The 22,556-nt window shown below is 40.9% G+C and overlaps 1 protein-coding gene across 1 annotated transcript in view; it reads left to right on the forward strand.

Moving 5' to 3' along the window:
* The first annotated feature begins 18,533 nt into the window (after positions 1–18,533).
* AGL (amylo-alpha-1, 6-glucosidase, 4-alpha-glucanotransferase) overlaps positions 18,534–22,556 on the forward strand; it is a 62,341-nt gene continuing 58,318 nt past the window's right edge. Inside the window, exons 1-2 of the mRNA XM_058659516.1 lie at positions 18,534–18,869; positions 19,408–19,557. Coding sequence (XP_058515499.1) covers positions 19,476–19,557 — 82 coding nt within the window. The 5' untranslated portion in view covers positions 18,534–18,869; positions 19,408–19,475. The remainder of the gene's footprint in view (positions 18,870–19,407; positions 19,558–22,556) is intronic.

Here is a 22,556-nt window from a genome sequence, read left to right on the forward strand (position 1 = left end):
GGACAGTTAAAAATAGGGAGCCACTCTTCTGCAAGGGTGTCGTATGATTGATTTATGGAGTTGTCCATTTATTCGCCAAGACTACCTGTCTCCAAATTTTTTTGCACACGTTCCTCTAAAAGAAACTTGAAAAAGTGTGTATCCTTCACAAATTTTCACCATTGACCACTTAATTTTTGGTTCATATATTCAAATAGTCAAAAGGTCATTTATCCGGGAGTTAGCCTACTTCATTGTTGGTGTGAGTCAGAATTTAGCTGTTTTTGTTTTTTCACTTACATTTATTAGTACTAAAATATCTTGTTTTATAAATGTTTAAGTAGATGATCATATTTTTTTGGAAGAAGCATCACTCTTTTCATTAAAATACTTTTAAATGAGGCAGGTTATGTGACACAGCAGGCTAAGTCAGAAACAACAACAAATATTTCATTGTCATAGTTTCTTGAAAATATTAAAGTAACCATTTTTAAAATATTTATTTATTTGAAGGACAAATAGAGAGAGAGGCAGAGAGAAAGAAAGAGATTACCCCTTCTGTTAGTTCACTCACCAAATGTCCTCCACAGCCAAGGCTGGGCAGACCAAAGTCAGGAGCCCAGAACCCTATCTGGGTCAGAGCCAGAATGAAATGCATGTCTCCCACTTGGCTGAGGGAAACTAAACATGGGAGCCATCATTGCTGCCTCCCAGGATCTGCCCTGGCAGGAAACTGAATCAGGAGAAGGAGCTGGGACTTGAACTTGGATATTCCAGTACATGACACAGGCATCTTAACTGCTGAGCTGAATGTCAGCTCCACAAGAAAGGTTTCATCAAGACTTACCAGATGCCTGTGAGTTTATTTCTCTTCTACTTAAGACATGCATTATTACAGCACTAAAATCACGTGAAAGCTATAACAATCTCCTCATCTGCTTTTCCAGGTCATAAACAGAGTTCAGTGGGAAGTGGAGCAGCCAGGATATGAGCCAGCCCCCATATGAGATGCTGGCATATCAGGTGGAAGTGTAGCCAACTATGCCAGGACACTGGCACCAGGATTCAGTCTTAATAGAACAATTTTCTAAAGTTTAAGTCACAATGTTATAAGTTGCATTTTAAAAAAAACTTTGTTGTACCTCCTATATATTTTTGTATTGGTAGGTAGTGATGAAAAAAAAGAGATAAAGAGAAAAAAAAAAGAGTATTAAGACCCAGGAATGGATTCCAATTTTGTTCAGACTGGGTTTATATAATTTGAAGCATAATTCTGTTAAGGTTTATATAACATTGTGAATAAAAATTAGTTCTAAAAGTAAGTATTCAAAAGAATGAATATTCAATGACAACACAATCACAAAAAATCAAAACAAATTTATAGGATAATGATTTCTCTTCTTAAAAGATTTATTTTGCTTGCAGGTCAGAGTTACAGAGAGAGAAGGGAGGAAAAGACAGAAATCTTTCATCTGCTGATAAACTCCCCAAATGGCTGTGATGGCCAGGGCTGAAACGATGCAAAGCCGGGGGTCTGAAGCTTCTGCTGGATCTCCCACATGGATGTACCGGCCGAAGCACTTGAACCATCCTGAACTGCTTTCCTAGGCCATTGGTAGGGAGCTGAATTGGAAGTGGGGCAGCCAAGACTCAAACCAGCACCTGTATAGGATGCTGATGGTGCAGGCAGAGGATTAGCGCATTATGCTACCATGCCAGCCCCAAGGATGATTCCTGTAAACATCATCTAATCTGGAAAATTGATGCGACAATAGCATTTGCAATTATTTATTTTAAAAACATGTATGTTTATATAAAAGGTAGAATTACAGAGTGGGAAAGAGTCTCAGAGAGATCTTCCATCTGCTGGTTCACTCCCCAAATGGCTGCACTGGTCAAGGCTTAGCCAGGCCTGAAGCATGGGCTTCCAGCTGAGTCTCCCACATGGATGACCTGGATCCAAATACTGAAGTCATCTGCTGTTTTCCATGCATTAACAGGGAGCTAGGTAGGGAGTGGAGGATTCAACTTGTATTCATATAAAATGCCAGCTCTGATTATTATTTCTGTAATACTTTTCCCACAGTTTTTGACTGAGATTTTTTAATCTTTATATATTATTCTTTTTTAGGCTTTTTAAAAAATCTGCTTATTTATTCCCCAAATGCCCGTAACAGCCAGGTTCAGGCCAAAAACAGGAGTCAGAAATAATATATGCATCTTTCTCTTAGGGTGCAGGGACTCAAGTACTTGAGCCATGACTTGCTACCTCCTGGGATGTGCATCAACAAGGAGCTGGATCGGAAGAGAAGCATCAGGTTAACCCAGGCATTGCTGATACGGGCGGCATGTGTCCCAAATGGCAACTCAGCACGCTGAACCACAGGCATGCTCCCTTTCAATTCAAGTTTGTTTGCTTGTTTGCATTTATTTGAAAGGTAGGGACAGAGATTCAGAGAGATTAAAACTTCAGAGGCTGGGGTAAGGTATAACAGGTGAGGTGGAAGTAGAAATAATTAAGACCTTCTAGGTCAATTTAAGGGACACTGTTTTCATCCTCTCTTTACTCTGATTGCAACCTAATTTTATACTTTAAAAGGATAAAAGCATATTTGTTTTCTCTATCTCAACATCAAATAGAGACAAAGGTTCACATGAAATCAATAAACCTGTGTGCCAGCTTTTTTATTGTTGCTATTGGCGAAGAAAAGTGGACTTGTTCATACTAGAGCCATTTCATAGTAGCTGAAAATAGAAATGTAAAGATGGAAATTAAAGGCTTGGTTGAGGATGAGAGTTCTCATAAGGCAAAAAAGAAAGAATAGCAACATTTCAGTGTCAACTGGCAGAGGTTGAACCTGCAAAGGATACATCTTCTTAATTTTTTAACATCTATTTGAAAGACAGAGAGAGGGAGACAGGGAAAGGAAGAGATCCCATCCATTGGTTTACTCACAGAATATCAAGAAATGCTAGCTTTCAACTGGGCCAACGACAAGAATTTGGAACTCAATCCAGGCCTCCCACATAGCTGGCAGTGCAGTCACTTGCCCTCACTTCTCATCCCCAGGGTCTACACTGCAGGAAGCTGGCATCAGGAGCTGGAGTTAGAGATCACATCCGTGCACTTGGATATGCAATGCAGCCATCATAAGAAGGGGAAGGAAGGAGGAGGAAAAGGACTTAGGACAGGGAGAGGATGAGTGAAAGAGAAAGAGAACAATCCAACAGGTAAGAGGAAGGAATATCAAGAGAATGCTGTCATTGACGGCAAGAGAAAATGTTTCAAGAGAGGAAAGATTAGTCATCTTAGATGGCAGTAAGGTATTGAGTAAGATATGAGATTTAACATCACGAAAGGCGTTTGTTACCTTCACAAAAGCTGTGACTACGTCTATAGAGCAATTGCACTCGGCCAAGCATGATTTTGTCCCATGGGAGTCATGTGACAATGCCTGAAGACATTTTTGTTGTCACAACTATAGGAGATAGGCTGCTACACTCCAGTCCAGGACCCTGCTAGTGGCATGGGGAAGCAGTGGAGGTTGACACAAGTTCTTGGGCCTCTGCATCCACATGGGAGTCGTGAATGGAATAACTGACTCCTGGCTTAGGCCTAGCCCAGTTCTGGCACTTGCCAACATTTGGGGAGTGAACCAATAAGTAAAAGATCTCTCCCCCCACCCCCCCTCTCTCTTTCTCTAACTCTGCCTTTCAAATAAATAAGTGTTTTTTAAAATGTTGTTCTAAAACTGCCTAAATAATATTCAATATTGAAATTAATAACAACTTACCTTTCTGATAGAATTCAACAGTTCAGTAGCCTTCATCAAGTGATGTTATTTAGAAAAATGCTATAAGGAACAGTGTTCAAGCTGATCAGAGAGTGATTTTGTCTCCCTGAAAGCAAAGATAAAGCTTTGCCTTCAAAAGCAGAAGTCATGCAGGAGAAAGAGTCAGAATTGGGGAATTCAAAGAAGCTTCCTTCTCCCTCATAAGGCAGGAGGACACACTAGGATCAGTCCTGTCATTTTACAAAGCACAAGATGAACTGACTTCCCAACAGTGTACAAACAGAAGCAGAATATCCCTAAAACTGAAGTTGAAGATAAGCACTAACATGAAGTAAGAAGCTAATGCCTCTCCAAGTGGAATGTGCTTAAAATCACCTGCAGATCTTAGAATGCAGGCTCTGACTCACCACTAGGCCTAAGATTCTGTGCTTCTAACAAGCTCCCACATGACGGTCCTTGGCTCACTCTCAAAATAACAAGCTATTGAAGACTCTTGATTGAACATAGTGTCCAGGGAACTAGAATAGAAACTCTTTGCATATTTACTTAGCCATATAATATACAAGTCCTCACATAATCAGAAAATGGGTGGCATAGGGAAAAAGTTTTATACTTTTGCCTATGAGTCATTAGATTAATTTTTGTATTGTATTAAACTTGTTTACATCATCTTACAAGGGAATCTGTGCATTTTTGAGATAGTCCTAGAATCACTGAAAAAATATTATACAAGGAGAGTTCAAGAATTAATGGAAAACTGGAATTAAATTATAAAATTAAGAACTGGTATTTGGTGTGGCAATTAAGATGCAAGTTAAGTTGCTTGCATTGCATGTTGGAGTACTTGGGTTCAAGTCTCAGCTCTTCCCCTGATTTTAGACTTCTGCTAAAAATGCAGCCTGGGTGACAGCAGGGATGAGTCAAGCAGTGGGATTCCTGCCATCCATTAGGGACACCTGTATTGAGGTTCCCATGCCCAGCACCAACAAGCCACCTCAGGCATTTGAGGAGTAAACCAGCAAGTTGTTTTGTTCTCTCTCTCTCCCAGATAAATACTTTTCTTTTAAAAAAAGTAAGTTTCAGGGTCAGCACTATGGTGCAGCAGGCTAAGTTTCTGCTTATTACACCAGCATCCCACAAGGGGTGCCAGTTCAGGTCCTGGTGCTCCACAGTGATCACCTCCCTGTTTACTGCCTGGGAAAGTAGCATCGGATCGCTACTTGGGCCACTGCACCCACATGGGAGACCCAGAGAGATACTCCTGGCATGTGGCTTCAGATCAGCTCAGCTCAGGCTGTTGCAGCCACTTGGGGAGTAAACCAGCAGATGGAAGATCCTGTTCTCTGTCTCTTCCATCTGTCAAACTGTTTTTCAAATAAAAATGAAATGAAAACAAATAGACTTTTTCGAAAGAACAGATTCAAATGGCTAAGAGACATATGAAAAGATATTCAGGCTCCCTAGCCATCAGGGAGATACAAATGAAAACCACGTTGAGGTAACACCTAACTCCAGTAAGGTTGGCCTACAGTCAGAACTCTACCAATAACACCTGCTGGCATGGATGTGGGGAGAAAGCTATCCTCTTTCACTGCTGGTGGGAGAGTAGGCTAGTACAACCACTATGGCAATCAGTATAGAGAGTTCTTAGAGAATTGCAAATAAATTGCCATATGATCCAGCTATCCAACTCCTAGGAATATATCCAAAGGAAATGAAAACTGCATATTAGAAGGGGATCTGTAATTCCATATTTACAACAGCACAATCTACAATAGCAAAAACATGGAAACAATTCAGATGTGCGTCCAAAGAAGAGTGGTTAAAGAAATTGTGGTACATCTACTCCGTGGAATATTACTTAGCCATTAAAAAATGAAATCATATAATTTGCAACTAGATGGTCCCAACTAGAAACCATTACGCTCAGTGAAATAAGTCAACCCCAAAAGGACAACTATCATATGTTCTCTCTGATATAAGGCAGCCTTCATGCAAACTGTAAGATCAATAGTCCTCTCCATACTGTTTTTGCTGCATCCGACATATTTTGATGTTTTTGTTTTTATTTTCATTTCTTCCAAATAATTTCTTTTCTCTTGTCAAATTCATTGCTGGCTCATGGATCACATGGTGGCATCATTTTATCCAAGTTTTCTTTCCTCCACCCATGTGTTGGTTATTCAGTGGTTTTCAGCTCCATGATGCTATAAATTTTTTGTTTTGACTTCATACATGTTGTTGACTTTGTCTCATGACTTCTCATTTAAGGGAGTGTATAGTGATGGCCTAATAGAGACTATCATATTCAGATGTGAAGACGCAATGCAATAGGCATCCCCTACTTCCAGAGCAAAGATCGACTCCCAATAAAACTGTATACCTAGGCAATGGGATGCTGGACTATCTGATATTGTCTGTACTAGCAAAGTCAAGACACACTTAAATAACAAGACTGATGGACTTATGACTGCTTATGAAGGACTATACTATTGCAATAATATGGGGAAAATCAGTCGGGAGGTGGGACTATGGGGGCAGAAATCCCAGACCCTATGGAATTGCACCATAAAATTCAAAATTAAAAAAATGTTTCAACTAGAACAAAAAAGAAATTAATCTTTAAAAATTAAAAATGCACATTTTTAGTGCAAAGCATTTTGAAATCCATGCAGATTTTAATATGCATTTTCATGACTTTTTTGAAGCATTTCACACTGTTCTCCTTGCATCATGCCATATAACAGCACATGAGGATTATCACAAAATGCAGTGGCATACATTTTGCAAGGGAGAAATGCGGATGCTTTATAGTTGTAAAGCTGTGAACTTACATTGAGCAGAACATCTCAGCTAAATCTCGGTAAAGCACACGCTTTGTAAACTGAGCCTTGTGCTCAAGTGACAATAGAGCACTGTGTTTTGCTTCCTGCCCACTGGTTCTCTGTCCTAGAGAGAATATGAGAAAATTGATCATCAGATTGACTTTTGGCTATGAGAACCACACCAGAAACAGATTAAGGACTCTAGAATTAGTCTCTCTTCCTTATGTTTCATGCCTGGCTGACATTCCCCATCCACCAAGTAGCAACAGCCTCCTTCCCAAACTTCTTGCCTAGTTCTCACTGTTTCCCCAGTATTTTAGACTGAGCAGCTACCACCGTGAGTAGTCATGTAACAATTCTGCTGTTATATTTGGAATCTGGTAAAATAAGTATAATGTAGACAATATCAGGACCTGTTGTGGCATAGTAGCTGCTAAGTCTCTGCCTATGCCATCAGCAACTCATGTGGGCACTGTTTGTATCCAGGCTGCTTCACCCTCAATCCAGTTCCTTGCTTATGGCCTGGGAGAGCAGCAGAGGATGGCCTAAATCTTTGGGTGCCTTCATCCATGTGGAAGACCTGGAAGAAACTCCAGGCTCCCAGGTTCAGACCAGCTCAGCTCTGGCCACAGTGGCCATCTGGGGAGTGAATCCGCTGATCAAGACCTCTCTGTCTCTCCTCTTCTCTGTAACTCTGCCTTTCGAATACAAATAAAAGAAATCTTTCAGAAGCAAACAAAAAAATCTAGACAATATCAGTTCTGGTCCACTGATATTATGCCTGGTCCTTGTAGCCCTGTCTATACCTCTCCATTGTCAAACTATTTATATGTTACCTGTGGTCTAACTACAACCCAAGAACAAAGATGCTATCATTCAGCTAGAAGTAGTGCAGTTTAAGGCTATGAGAACCACACCAGAAACAGATTAAGGACTCTGTTACCTGCTATTACCTGTCTCAGCCAATCAGATTGAATCCTTGTCTATCTATAACAGCCTGGATGGAATCTATGCCATCCCTGAAATTATGCTGTTCAAGTCTATACAAAACTCATCATATGGCCTGATGTGTTCCCTTCATTTGTATATAATTCCACAATACATGTTACCATATCCATTTGAGTCTTCAGTGTGTCACACTGCAATGCTATGTTCAGTAGGTTAAGCATATTAAAATAAATTTTTATTCATTCAGCTTCCAATGGGTGTAGCCCCACCCTAAGTCAAGATGCATCTGTGTCTTGCAGCAGCAAACATAATGCCAACAACTTTCCTACAATATTGGGTCCCACCTAGATCTCCTAGGGTTCCTGTAAAATAAGTGGAAGAGAGAAATGGTAGAAGTCCTGACGTCTCCGAAGGGGGTTTTACCTCCCTCCTTGTACCTCCTCGCAGCTTCCCCCTACCCCCGTCCCAGGAGCATATGCCAGGATGTACTTCCCAGAAATTAGCCATCTCATGAGTCAGGTTACCCAAAAGCCCTCCCAAGTTTCCTGAAATGCAGCATCATTATCCCACCATGTCTACCAGAAATCTCCTGAGTTCTGAATTATAGGTAATCCTCACTTTGCAAGCTACTCCTGAAACAGGTTTTCTCTTATTTATTCATTCATGATTAGAGATCACTGTATTGCAACAATATTAAGACTCAGATTAAGTTGCATGCACAATTTGTCAGGAACTCAGCAAGATCCATAATCATCTTACCTGATATGCACATAAGTGCTCTTCTGTTATCTTGCCTTTTAAACAGTACAGGATTATGAACGTAAAAGTATTGTTTGACAACCTAACTTAAATGCTATTGTTAAAATATGACATAAAGGAACTTAAAAGTACCTCAAATGCTCACTATATTTTAAAATTCCTTTATGATATTGAGGAATCAGCCTTAAAATGGATAGAGAAAAGTCAAAATAAATTCTAGACAATGTGTTAAATCAATATAGCATGATTTAAAATATCAATTCATAGGTCTAGTGTTACGGCACAGTGGGTTGAACTACTAACTGTGACACTCGCATCTCAGATGAGAATTCTTGAGTCCTTGCTGCTGTACTTCAGGTCCATATCCCTGGTAATATGCCTGGGGAGATCATAGAAGATGCTCCAACTTTTTGAGCTTCTGCCACCCATATGGGAAATCTGGATAGAGCTCTGGGTGCTGACTTCAGCCTGGACCAGACCTGGTCATTTCAGTCACTTGGGGAGTAAACCAGTGGGTAGCTGATTACTCACTATTTCTCTTCTCTTTCTGTAACTCTGCCTTTTAAATAAGTAAGTCCTGAAAAATTGCTTTCAGAAACTATAACCCTGGCCAGGTTATAGTACAGTAAGTTAAATCTTACCCTGCAGCATCAGCATCCCATATGGGTTTAAATTTGAAACCCAGATGCTCCACTTCTCATCCAACTCCTTGCTAATGTGTCTGGAAAGGCAGTGAATGGCCCACATCCTTGGGCCCCTGCACTCATGTGGGAGATCTAGAAGAAGCTTCAGGCTCCTGGCTTTGGCCTGGCTCATCCCCAGCCATTGCTGCCATTTGGGAAGTGAACCAACAGACTGAAGATCTCTATCTATCTCTGTGTCTTTCTCTCTCTGGCAACTTTGCCTTTCAAATAAAGGAAAATACCAAAAAGAAAAAAAATAATAGATTCAAAGAATAATTACTGATTTGGTTCTGAATTCAATGTGTATTTTACACACTTGTATTTCAAAAACTACCAATATTATCAAACCTATGCCTCGCATGTTTTTAAAATGTAGCTTTATTTTTTTGATAAATATTTTCCAGTAAAAAAGCTTTCTTAAAGAAACTGAAATTTTATTAGTATTTTTCTAATAAATAACCAAAGAAGTAATCATTTTACTTGACAGAATGTATAACGTGTGCCCATAGAATAAACTTCCCCAAGTCTGACTGATTTAATGTTAATCTTTGCTTTGTTGAGTTTTCAGTGTATTGCATTTAAGATATACAACCCCTTTACTACTGTGTAAGCAGGAAAATGACTCCTACAGTCACTGTAAATTGAGAAGAGGGCTTTTTTAGACCATAGGAAATTAAAATAGATTGACCTTTGCAGTTATACCATTGACCTTTCCTCTGAGTTCACTTGAACAACAGTGAGATACTCCTGTCAAGTGCTCCAATAAATTGGATTGTGCAGGTCAGCAAACAGAATCTATAAAGCAGGGATCTCCTCATGAAGTGCTTTATATTAGATTATACTTCATCTAGTTTTATCTTTATATAACATACTAAGGATGATTTGCATAAAAAGAGCTATTCTTAGTAGTTAAAGTACCATCATTTTCCAGTTTTTGCTTTGTATTACTGTTTAGCCATCTATCCTCAAGCAATCTTCAAGCTAACTGTTGAGAACTGAATAATACATGAGTCTGTTGCTTTGAAAAAAGAAAATGATTGATAGTGACATGGTAGGAAAAGAAAGTGCAATCCTTGCTTCACAGCAAATTCAAGTCTTTAATAACATCAAGTTAAATGGCATGACTGATCACTTTGGCACGATTTGCAAATCTGGAATACTTTCAGATTCATGCATAACAGTAAGTTGATTCTCCATAATCCTAAACTGCTGCACTCTCTGAAACAAGAGAGGGCCAAAAAGCCAAGGAATAAATACCCTTCCTTTTCAAGGTAAGAATTTAAAATTTCTTAGTGTATAGTGACTATACAGCATACATTCCTTAAGATACTGGACATTCAGAAGAAAAAGATTTTCTCTTCTTAATGAGTGCTCTCCCTTTTGGCAAGACAGATAGAAAACTTTTATATCAGGATGCCTGATGCATTGCTACCAATTCTTCCATTCTGAAAGCTTTGTTGGGTAGGCTTTTGGCCTAGCTCAGAGTACTTTGGGTCAGTGGCTGGCTCTAACTCCTGATGGGAGCTGATGTGGATCCCAGTGATGGTTTGTGAGGCTTGTACTGTGTCTCCAGCTCCCTGTTTTGGCCCTTCTGCTCCAACTGTACCAGTGGAAGAAGACGTTTTGTTTCTCTGTCTGTCTGTCTCTCTCTCTCTTTCTCTCTCTCCCTCTTTCTTTTTTGCACTGTTATGAATTTGATCCACAAATTCCTATTCATAATACAGAATATTTTTTTAAACTAACCAAAGTTAATAATAAGAAGAGTGCTACTTTTGAAAACACAGTAAATGCAGCATGGATAACGTGATGTTAATCATAAACTTATCATATTGCTGTGAGAAATGTAAAATTCAAATCCATTAGCCATTCCTTCAAAAAGAAAAGGGAAATAAGTGTTTTAAATAAATAAAAATCATCATCTCAATTGTTACAGGAAGAGAATGTGAAAAAATTCCACACCCTTTCATAGCAAAAATGCCCCCAAAACTAGGAATAGAAGGAAACGATCTCAATATAACAAAACCTGTATATGAAAAACCTACAGGAAATATCACACTCAATGCTGATAATCTAATTTTTTCCTGTAAGAAACCAAGTTTTGCTCTGGTTTGTTTCATTTTGAATAGAAATGCTTTTATTTTGACCTCCCCTTGAGGGAACTTCAAGAAGATCATGGAAAAGGGAATTAAAAAATAAGTTTATGTTGGCATAAAATGAAATTCATGTGTAGATTTTCATAAAATTCATTTCCATAAGCTTTTTTTAAAGTATTTATTTTTATTGGAACGGCGGATATACAGAGAGGAGGTGTGACAGAGAGGAAACTATTCTCTCTGATAGTTCACTCTCCATGTGGCTGCAATTGCTAGGGCTGAGCCAATCCTAAGCCAAGAGCCACGAGTTTCATCTTCCAAGTCTCCCACGTGGGTGCAGGGTCCCAAGGCTTTGGGCCATCCTTGACTGCTTTTCCAGGCCACAAGCAGGGAGCTGGATGGGAAGAGGGGCTGCCAGGATTAGAATTGGCGTCCATATGGGATCCCGGCCTGTGCAAAGTGAGGACTTCAGCCGCTAGGCTATTGTGTCGGGCCCATTTCCACAAACTTTTTAGAACCCTACAATACACGTACATCTCAATAAAAAACGCAGACTTATTTATTTATTTGAAAGGTAGAGTGACAACAAGATGGAGATAGAGAGTAAATCTTTCAACTGCTGGTTCACTCTGCAAACACATCAGCTGGAGCATCACAGGTTGAAGCCAGTGGCCTAGAACTCCACCTGGGCCGGCCACTTGGACGGAAAATATCTCAATACTTTGGTTGTCTTCCACTGTTTTTCCACGTGCTTTAACCGGGAACTGGATCAGAACACAGATTAGAGGGTCAGCATAGTGGTACAGCAGGTTAAGCAGCAGTTCAAATTGGGCTGCTTCTCCTCTAATTTAGCTCTCTCCGAATGCACCTAGAAAAGTAGTAGATAATGGCCCAAAGACTTGAGCTCCTGCCACTCTAACGGGCAACCTGAATGGAGTTACAGGTTCCTGGCGTTGTCCTGGCCCAGCCCTGGCCATTGCATCCACTTGGGGCTTGAACCACTAGATGAAAGAACTTTTTGTCTGTGTTTCTCCCACTACTTCACTGGAATTCTTCCTTTCAAATAAATACTTTTTGGAAAGAATCTGAAGAAGAGTACGGAGTAGCTGGGACTCCCAGTGGGCACCCCAAGCATTGGCGTAACCCACTATACCACAATGATACTGTTAAACAAGAGTTTCTAATATTTAGCACACACCGATTATCCTTATTTTTTCCTTATTCCATGCCATTCCTCTGTTTTCTTTAATTTGGGCTGAAATTCTGATGCCTGACTTTCTCTGAACTTACCACTGTACTGCCTCATCACAAGCAAGAACCATCGGACGCCTTTTGCTTCTGCCAAGCCTTAAGAGCCTCCCGTTCGTCTGACCACCAACATAAAACCAGCAAGAACAACTGAGCATCACCCTTCTTTTCTTAAGTTGCCATTTATTAGAAGCCCACTCTATGCCACGTGTGATAATAAACACTTCAACTGCCTCCTTAATTTTACTGAATCTTCAACCAAGCCAGTGAATGTTGTTTTCTGCATTTATGTATGAACAAACTGTTTCAAAGAGATTAGAACTAATTCAAGGGAGGTTTATCTCTAAGGTTCACTTTCTTTAAATTGTGCTATCTACTGTTTGAAAATTCTCACTCTGGTTTTCCATGTCTCTTCACTGTTAGGTTTAGGTCCTGCTACCTGATTCTCTGACTTCAATTCTATTTCCTTTCCTATCTTCTCTTTTTCTCTTCAATGGCTATTTCTGGTGCTTCAAACAGGCAGGGGAAAATTGTATAACTTAGAAGAGATTTTGAAACACAAGTCAAAATTTTGTAAAATGAAATTCTGATATTATAGTGTCAGTTGATATTACTATAGAAAACAGAGAAAATAGTAATTACTGTATACTGAAGCATGCAAAACTAAATGAGGCAACTCCATTTATATCAGAAGATATACTACTGGGTTAGGACCTAATCATAAATAATGCCAAAAATATTTTTTCCGTAAAAGCATATACACATACATGCAAACCTGGATAAAAGCATCTTCTAATCACGGTCCTCCTCCTACTCCCAACTTCATTAAACCAGTGTTTTGGAAACTCCACTGTCACAGCCATATATACACCAGATGTTCACTCAAATGAGGGCTGCACGTGGCACCATTGTAACCCTAAACTATGAATTCATTGGCATACCAAGAACTTCACAAATAACACAACTATGATTTTTCAAAGAGGATACCATGTGGCTTACAAAATTAATTTTACAATGACATCATTCAAGAATCCTTCAAAAAGCTAATGGAAATATGGCATGTGTCTCACAATATTGTTAGGGTCTTGCTTTGGTAACATCTGTACTGATATCAGTATCTAGTACCTTTCAGCCAGAGTTCTAAGCTCTCATTTAATTAGCAGATACTATTTTTATTCCCATTTTACAGTTGTAAAAATCAAAGCAAAATGACAGATGAGGAAGCTCAAAAGCTGGATACAAAGAAGAGACCTGAGCCAAGAAGGCAGATGTCAGCGGCAAAGTTCAGAAGAACAACCTCAGGGCTAGGAAACCCAAGAAGGAAAAAAATTCCACTGCATCTGAAACCTTGTTCTTGTCAAGAGAATTAGAAGATTTTTTTTAAGACTTATTTTTTTCTATAGGAAAGGCAGATGTACAGTGAGGAGAGACAGAAAAATCCTTCATCTGCTGGTTCACTCTCCAAGTGGTTTCAATGGCTAGAGCTGAGCCAATCTGAAGCCAGGATCCAGGAGTTTCTTCTGGGTCTCCCACAGAGGTTCAGGCGCTCAAATAGCCATCCTGTGCTACTTTCCCAAGCCACGGCAGGGAACTGAAAGGCAAGTGAAACAGCCAGGACTTGAACCAGCACCCGTATGAGATAGGGGTGCTGGCAGGCAGAGAATTAGCCAGTTAAGCCATCACACCAGCCACAGATATTCTTGATCTGCTCAAGAGGCAGTGCTCAGTCAACAAATTCAGTATTGAAAAGAAAAAGTAGGTGCTTCTGAGCAGTTTGGGGCAAGCATAATGATACCACATTGGTTAACTTTCACAAAATACCTAGCTATTATGCTGCAGAAGATATGGCAGAAGATATGCCTCAAAGACTGTTGAAACACAGTGGGGAAAAAAAACAAACTCTACGGTAGCATGGGAGAGATTGTGAGCTCACATCACTCTCAGACAACTCCAATGATCCTCATAGGAGTCATGTAGGAAGAGAGGGTGTAGCAGCTCCTGCAGCACTGAACAGTGCCTCCAAATGTGGGGCTGGCCCTCCTTTCCTCAGTGGTATCAATTTCTTTGCAAAGAATGTACAAGATATTTGTCACTGCCACCTCCACCAAAATTGATAACTTAAAAAACAGTAACTTGAAAATGCACAACTGTGGTACATCTACTTCATGGAATACTACACAGCCATTTCATTCTTTCTAGAATGAAATTCTAACATTTGCATCAAAATTATCCCAACCAGAGACTATTATGCTCAGTGAAATAAACCAGTCCCAAAAGGACAAATATGTTATCTCTGAAAAAAGGCAATATTCATGCAAGACCCAAAACAGACAAGTATATATATATATATATTCTCAAAGATTAACTGTGCAATGGAAACAGACATACCAGAAAGTGAAGACATTGCAGTAGGCATCTTTACTCTGGAATAAATGGAAGACTTCCAGTGAAACAGCTAAATATGCCTTGACAGTATGATACTAAATTTCATACCTTTGCCTATACCTACAATGCCATGATGCATTTATACAGAAGAATGTTAAATTTGTAACTCTTACTAAAGGACTACACTACTGTAATAATATGGGGGAAATAATGGGAGGGAGAAAGGGGGAGGGGAAAGGACGAATCCCTATACCTACAAAACTGTATCATGCAAAATAATAAAATGAATTCTTTAAAAAAGGGAACCAAAAAGAAAAAGCATGGAGAGATTGAGTACAAGCTTCACAGTTAGGTCCTAGCAGAGCTGGCACTCAAGCCCAACCACTAGCTCATGATCATGAGCTATGATGTTATACAGTATGCATTCTAGAGCAATCTTGTTTGCTGATGACTTACAATAGGAATGCTGGTTATGGGCCAGCACCAGTATCTCATGTAGGTGCTGGTTTAGTCTTAGCAGCTCCACTTCCAATCCAGCTCCCTGCTTAAGGCCTGAGAAATCAACAAAGGATGGTTCACGTGCTTGGGACCCTGTTCCCATTTGGGAGACCTGGAAGAAGCTTCAGCCTGGCTCAGCCCCAGTTGTTGTGGAAACGGTTGAATGAACCAACAGATTAAGGACATCTCATTCTCATTTTCTCTCTGTCTCTCTCTCCTTGTTGCTCTGTCTTTCAAATACATAAAATTAACAAATATTTTTAAAAGGGAAATTAAAGATACATCCAGAATTCACCTTCTCAACATGTTCATAGCTATAGCTCTCCCTGAAAGCATATAATAAACAGAGACGGGGGGGGGGGCAGAGAGAGAGAGAAGCAGAAAGGACTTTCTCTGACTTAAATAATTATTGCTAAGTGGTCATCCTACTTTCTTCCATGCTTATTTATATAGGTATCCCCATAAAGCTGTAGCATGACCCTTATAAAAGGCTAGATTGCAACACTTTCCAGAATCCTCCAACGGCCTGCTCTCTCTGCCAGCATGAAAACATAAGTCCTTGCAACAGCCTACAAAGCCTTGCAAGATCTAGTCACCACTCTTCCCCATCTGTCTGACCCAGTCTCTTATCACTCTCTTCACTCCGCTACAGTGACCTTTTTCAGATTACTAAGCATGTCCTGACCACATGGTCTTTGTACTTTGTGTACCTCTGCATGGAATCCTTTACCCTGAATGTCCTCGTCTTCTTTCTTTCAGCTTAGCATCACTTTTTTTGGTGTCATTTTGTTTAGAATTATAGATCTCCTCTACTATCTGTTCCACACATCTCTATCCCCTGCTTTAAGAAATTTAAAAATTTAAAATTTAAAAAACGTTCTTTTTTAAAAAAAAACAGCCTGAGTCAGATTTTTAAACAGATAATATATACCACAAGCAGAAAGGACCTTCCACTCCTTTTCTACATCCTGGACATTTGCTCTCCTGTAAGATATTAAAGGCCTGGCAAATTGCTTCTCAGGGAGGCAGTTGCTTCAAGGAAGTATGTTTTCCTTCCCTCTCTGATTTGTCATCAATAAAGAGAGATTTCACCTGAGCCACTCCCATTTGAAGCTAATTCTCTTGTGACATCCCAAGTGAATGAAATCCCGGCATCATCTAACCAAGTTGGTTCAGCCAGGTGGGACTGTCCTTGCCTGGGATCAGGATGGCTGAGAAGCAGAAGCAAAGCGACCACAGCCGGACTTTGTCACTCTGAGGGAATGCTGGCTTTGCCCAGTGATCGTGGCAGATTCTACCGGGTGTCTAGCAATCCTGACTAGACAACTCAGAGGTTTAACAGGTGAAGTGGTCATCTGGGTCCCTTTCGTTCCAGGACTTCATGGAATCAAGGATAGAGCGATTCAGGATGGAGTGATTCACACATTTTCCTGCGTGTCTATGAATTGGTGCAGTGAGAGCCAGGACAAGATGCATGACACCAGGACAGAAGCAGAGGCTTGGAACAGGCAGCCTTCTCTGGGACACCTGAATGAAAGCTTTCCTCTGGGAGAAGGAGACTTACCAAAGCAGGGGTCCAAGAAATCTCCAGGCTGGGATTGTCCTTCCCATCTGTCATAATGCTTTACTCAACCACACAGCTCTCCATAGGGAACGGGTAGAAAATAAGATGTTTTAGAACTGATAAAAAAAAAAAAGTGATGCCTTTGGCTTTTCTTTCCACTGTTTTCAGGTCTTAGGCCTAGAAATTTATTTTTCCTTATTCATGAAATCCCAGTGGTTTCCTAAGCTTTGCCAGTTTCCTATGCCTGCACAGTTGGAAAAAAACAAAAACAAACAAAAATCACCCTCTTTGTCATCATGTAAACTACAGTACCACTGCTGGGCTTGGGAGAATTTCCTGGAAGGAGGGGATATGGGGTGGCGTGTGTTCTCATCTCAGTTCTGTGCCCTCACCCTCTGGTCCTCTGTATATCCCAGGATAAAAGAAAAATCCAAATGAACAGAAATAAAGTCTGGTCCTTCTGAAAGTGCCTTAAAGGGAAAAAGGAGGGCAGTCATGAGGACACGCCCCCAGCCTGTGCAGTTAGCATTCCTAGAGGAGCAGCCTGACCAGCACCACGGCCACACCTCTGGCATAGCCTGAATGCAATTACCTGGCCTCTGAGGAAGTCCTGCCAGAGCTGACTGTCTGCTAACACCCCAAGTACACAGATCCCCAGAGTCCCCCAATAAATCTCCTGAAACAAGCTAGTGTTTCAAATGCCTTTTTTAATTGATTACCCTCCTAGGACCTACAGTCGTTCAGAAATAAAGTGAAAGTTTTCCTCCATAGCCCATAACTTTCCCCAAAGTTCCTATCCATCGCTGAAAAGCCCACGAAGATGGCTTTTACTTCTTCCCCTCAGGCATAACCTTTCCAGAGGCTTCCACTCAGAGTCTAGAACTGCTGGCCTGGAATAGGAGCAGCTCTATCTTAGCCGGCCATCAGAACAAGAGCACAAATCCAGTGGAAGTTAGGCACAAGCAGCACTGATCAATACCAGTGGTATCTGTACTCTTTTTTTTTTTTTTGTAAAAGCATTTGACTTTTTTTTAGATTTTATTTTTTTTATTCATTGATTACATTGTATTATGTGATACAGCTTCGTTGGAACTGGAATCACCCCACCCCTCCATGTGGAATATTCCACCTTGTTGCATATCCACTGATCAAGTACAATTGAGAGTCCCTCTTTGCAAGCATAAACTAAACATAGAGTCCAACATCTTATAGTCCAATCTAGTTCCTCCTCTCCCCTACCTGGTCCTGTGGCTACCTACAGGAAGAGGAGCCCTGCTAGGGAGGACTAAGAAAGACAGTAGGTGTCGGTCGGATGGGATGTCAGGAGCTGTGGCCAGACCCCTTATTTTAGACACGGGAAAAATCAGTTCATAGGAAGTTGAGATAGAAAAGAAAAAAAAAAAAAAGCAAAAAACACACACAAACACTCGTAATAGAAACCAGGAAGTCGGTTGCCTCCTACCACTCAGTTCTTTCCACAAAAAGATCCTACTAGGCAACTCAACCGAGCTCGCAGCCTGCTACCACAGGATTTCAATAATTACCTGGCCGTCAATATTTCTTTAATATTAATTTAATCCACCTTATTGATTGATTGGTTTAATATTTAACTTGCCGTTCAAAGACGGGCGCAAGCCGGGGTCGCCAAACCATCGTGGAGAACAAAGCGGGGTTCCCCGCCAGGGCGATCTGCCCCAAGTCACCTGTCCCCGGCCGCGGCTGCCCCGGGGCCCGCACTCTCGCGAGACTAGCGGTCGGGGCGAGCGGGTCGGGACGCTCCCGGAAGTGGGTGAGAGGACGGGCCGGCTCCCTCCGGGGCGGGTCCGCGCAGAGCCGGCCGGGGTCGCGGGTTCGGTCCCGGAGCCTCGCGGGGCGGGGTCGCGGGACGCTGAGGGCCACTCCCGCCGGCCGGGCCCCGCGGCCGCCGCCCCTCCCTCTGCCCTTCACGGCGCCCGGCCCTCTTTGGGCTGCGGCCCGAGCCCGGGGCTGAGCGGCCGGCCTTTCCCCTTCTCCTTTCCTCGCGTCCCTTGGCCGCCTCCGCCTCCGGAGTCGCGGGTCCCGCAGCGTCCCCGGAGCCGCGCGTCTAGCTCGGCGTAAGTGCTCGGAATGCCTCAGGCCTCTCGGGGAAGTGCATTCTTTCTATCTATAGCGCTGTCTGCACATCCTATGTCCGCGGCAGCTATTCCGGAGGCAACAACTGCTTCCCTCGGCTGTCATCTCCCCATTGGTGGCCTCCGCCCCGAATTTGGGATTGGGGCGATTTCCCACCTGTTATCTTTGAGCTGACTAATCTGTAAACTGCCATGCCATTTGGAGTCTTCACAGCCAAATGGCTTGCGGCTGCAAATTTTTCTCGTAGGCTTTCCCGAGTATATGATTTCTCTCTGAGAATGCCTTAAGTTTTTTTTTAATTGTAAAAATCATACGTGCAGTATTTTTGTTTCGATCTTACCCATTGTGCTCAAGGAAAGAAAACAGTTCCCAGTTTGCCTTCTTGTATCTTATTGATAAGATTCTCAGTTACTGCTCTGCTAGTGTTAAAACATAGAACATGTAAGTGCAGCTGTCAGCTCTGGAGTTATAGTTAATGGTTATTCTCTTTGTCCTAATTGCTTTTTTTTTTTTAAATAGGGGTAACTGCTTCAACTTTGAAGTTCTTTTCATTCTCCTGAGATATTTCAAGTCTTCTAGAAGCCAAAATGGGACACAGTAAACAGATTCGAATTTTACTACTGAACGAAATGGAAAAGCTGGAAAAGACCCTCTACAGGCTTGAACAAGGTCAGTAGCGAGTTTTTTGATTACCTTGTTGTGTCTGTTTTTAATTCACTGATGAGCATATATATGCTGACATATATTTTATCTGTGACTTAAAAGATCAAATTGTATTTCCACAAGATGCTTTTTTATTGTACCAAATGGACATTGTCAGTCACATCATTTTTTTTTAAATGATTTCCTGATATCTTAAGACTTAGATGCTTGAAAAACTTTCTGCAGTTAAGTGTATAACCTCCAAGCCAAATCCTCATCCTGTTCCACCATGGTTTGGCATTTGAGATTGCTGGGAACTTACTCCATTTTTGGCTATGCAGACTGCACCTTTTCTAGCTTTGATTTTTGTTTCTGTCCCTGCCTTCTTGAGCAATGCGTGCACCAGTGGTTCTGTGTCTTCTGCCTGTTAGTTAACTTCTTGTTCACTGAGGATCTTTTCTCATGTTTGTTCTCCTGCCGGTAAAGAATGATTCATTTGGCTGGCCTCAGCTGTGGCCTCTGTGCTGAGGACGGGAAGGAGAGCCCGGAGCTTGGCTTTGCTCTCAGAAGCATTTGGGCACACTTAAAAGAGACAGCACAAGGGCAGAATTTCCCTGGTTTTGCTGCTCAAGGACTTTGGCTTTGCTCAAGTGACATTCATTCTGAATGTTATTTCTTCTGGGTGAAATGGAGCTAGTTCTGCTATTCTACCTTCCTGGGTTTTGGACCTCAAAATTAATAATGTATGGATTTCTAATCAACTTTCTGTCTGTTAGCGGTATCTGCATTTTCATAGTTTTTTAGACTAGAAGCCTTGAACTCTTCTTTATTTCATCTTTTTGATGGCAATCTCTCTTTAAACTCCTTAATTTTTTTGTTTTTACAAACAACCCTGCCTCCCTGTCTATGTCTTCCATATTCCTACATATAGATTCCAGAGCTTTTACGCAATATCTTGTCTTTATGTTTTTTTAAGATTCATTAGTTATTTCTTTGAAAGGCACAGTTAGAAAGCTCTTCCATCTGCTTATTTGCCCCTCAAATGGGTCAATGACTAGGGCTGCGTCCGAGCCAGATCAGGAGCCTGTAGCTCCATGCTGGTCTCTCACGTGGACTTCAGGGGCCCAGGCACTTGAATCATCTCCTGCTGCATGCTCAGACTCGCTAGCAGGAAGGAAAGTGCAACAGCCAGGAATGGAACTGGCACCCAGGTGAGGCACTGCCATTGCAAGCAGTGGCTTATCCTGTTGTATCAAAATACCAGCTCCTCAACCCTGTTGATTAATTGGCATCTCTAAGACAGATTTAAAAGTGCCTGGCCTCCAGCGCAGTTCTGTTCATTGACTGCCTTGCAACTTTCACCTGAAATTCTACCTAAGCTATGTGCCTCTTCCCTTAATTTTTCAATTTCTACTTACATAATATAAGAAGCAATTAAATGTTATGCAGTAAAATCGTGGCTGAGATCTGTTCATCTTACAGTGTCAAACTGGAATTCAATTCAAGCTTGTTGAGGACAGGCATAAGGTTACACACCTAGTGCAATGGATTCCTGAAACTCGTTAAAACTACCCAAAACTGAACTTGGAACTGTGATGATTTCTATGAAGCAGGAAAAATGTAGTTAACTCTAGTTAAAACCAGTAAATTCATCCAGATACTGTGAATAAGAATGTGTCAAAAATCTTTCTTGCAGTAATGAGCTACTCATAGTATTTTAGAAGAACATTTATAATGTGAAGAAAGGACAATAAAGACAGGAGTCATGTCCCTGTCCAGTTTAAAAAAAAAAAGGAGGAAGTAAGGGAGAAAATTATTGAAGTGGTTATTTTGGAAAACTCATCTCATTAATCATAAGGCTTTAACAACTAAGTTGAAAGCAAAGGGACAGACCTAAGACATTTTAAAAATCATAGGACTGGGTAACTAAATGTGAAGAAAAACTGAGAATTTTTTGTCCTTTCATAATTAATTCATTACCAAACCCTTCTTAATTTTTCTTCATTTTTTTCCTAAGAAGGGATTCCCTCATTTTGTTTTTTTATTTTGAAAAGTAGAGTTATTTAGAAGGAGAGACAGACATCTTTCAACTGCTGGTTCATTCTCAAATGATGGCCATGGCCAGAGCTGGGCCAGTCTTAAGCAAGGAACCAGGAGCTTCTTCTGGGTCTCTCACATGGGTTCAGGGGCCCAAGCATTTGAGTCATCCTCTGCTGCTTTCTCGGGCTATAAGCAGGGAGCTAGATCTGATTGGAGCATCTGGGACTAGAACCAGCATCCATATGGGATACTGCAGATGCAGGCGGAGGATTAATCAACCGTGCCAGCTTCCCTTCTCATTTTCAACACTACATCCCCCATAGATTCATTGAATTCAGGAAGAACATGGCTAAATTATGTTCTCCAAAAAGAATTCTTCCCTCTTTAATATAGGTTGATTACATTTACCATTTTTACTATTTTTAGAGAAGGTGTTGTTATATATGTGTTCCTTGACTGCGAGCTTGAATTTCTATAAATTGAATGGCGATAAAAAGATGGAAAATTATGGTCTACAATAGCAGTTTAATTACTTGTCTTGCTAGTTATCTACCAGAGAGATGTGGCTAACCCAAGAAAGCCTTCCTAAAACTAGTCTGAAGAATAAGATAGCCATGCCTGTACTGCTGTGATCCAGGCTAATTTTAGCAAACTAAGTGATTAACTGACCAATGGTAGGCGTTCTGATATTTTAGTTTCTGTGTATAGAAATTTTAGTTTCAGTGATTCTACAGACTTTTAGAGTTTATGTGTACACCTGGAAGTATGTACTGATATTTCTATTGGGATACAGAATCTTTTAGTTCTTTTTTTTTTAAAGTAATTCAGTTTTGCTAATATATGGATTGACATTGATGCTCTCAGCTTGTATGTCAGATGAATTATAAGCACAGAAAAAATACCCTCTAAGAGTGGAGGTTTTATAGGTCAAGAAGGGGTTAACACTCACACCCTTATTTGTTTCTTTTTTTGTGTTTGTTTTTGTC

This window comes from Ochotona princeps, chromosome 2 (genome assembly GCF_030435755.1).
Source record: "Ochotona princeps isolate mOchPri1 chromosome 2, mOchPri1.hap1, whole genome shotgun sequence".
Taxonomy (NCBI): domain Eukaryota; kingdom Metazoa; phylum Chordata; class Mammalia; order Lagomorpha; family Ochotonidae; genus Ochotona; species Ochotona princeps.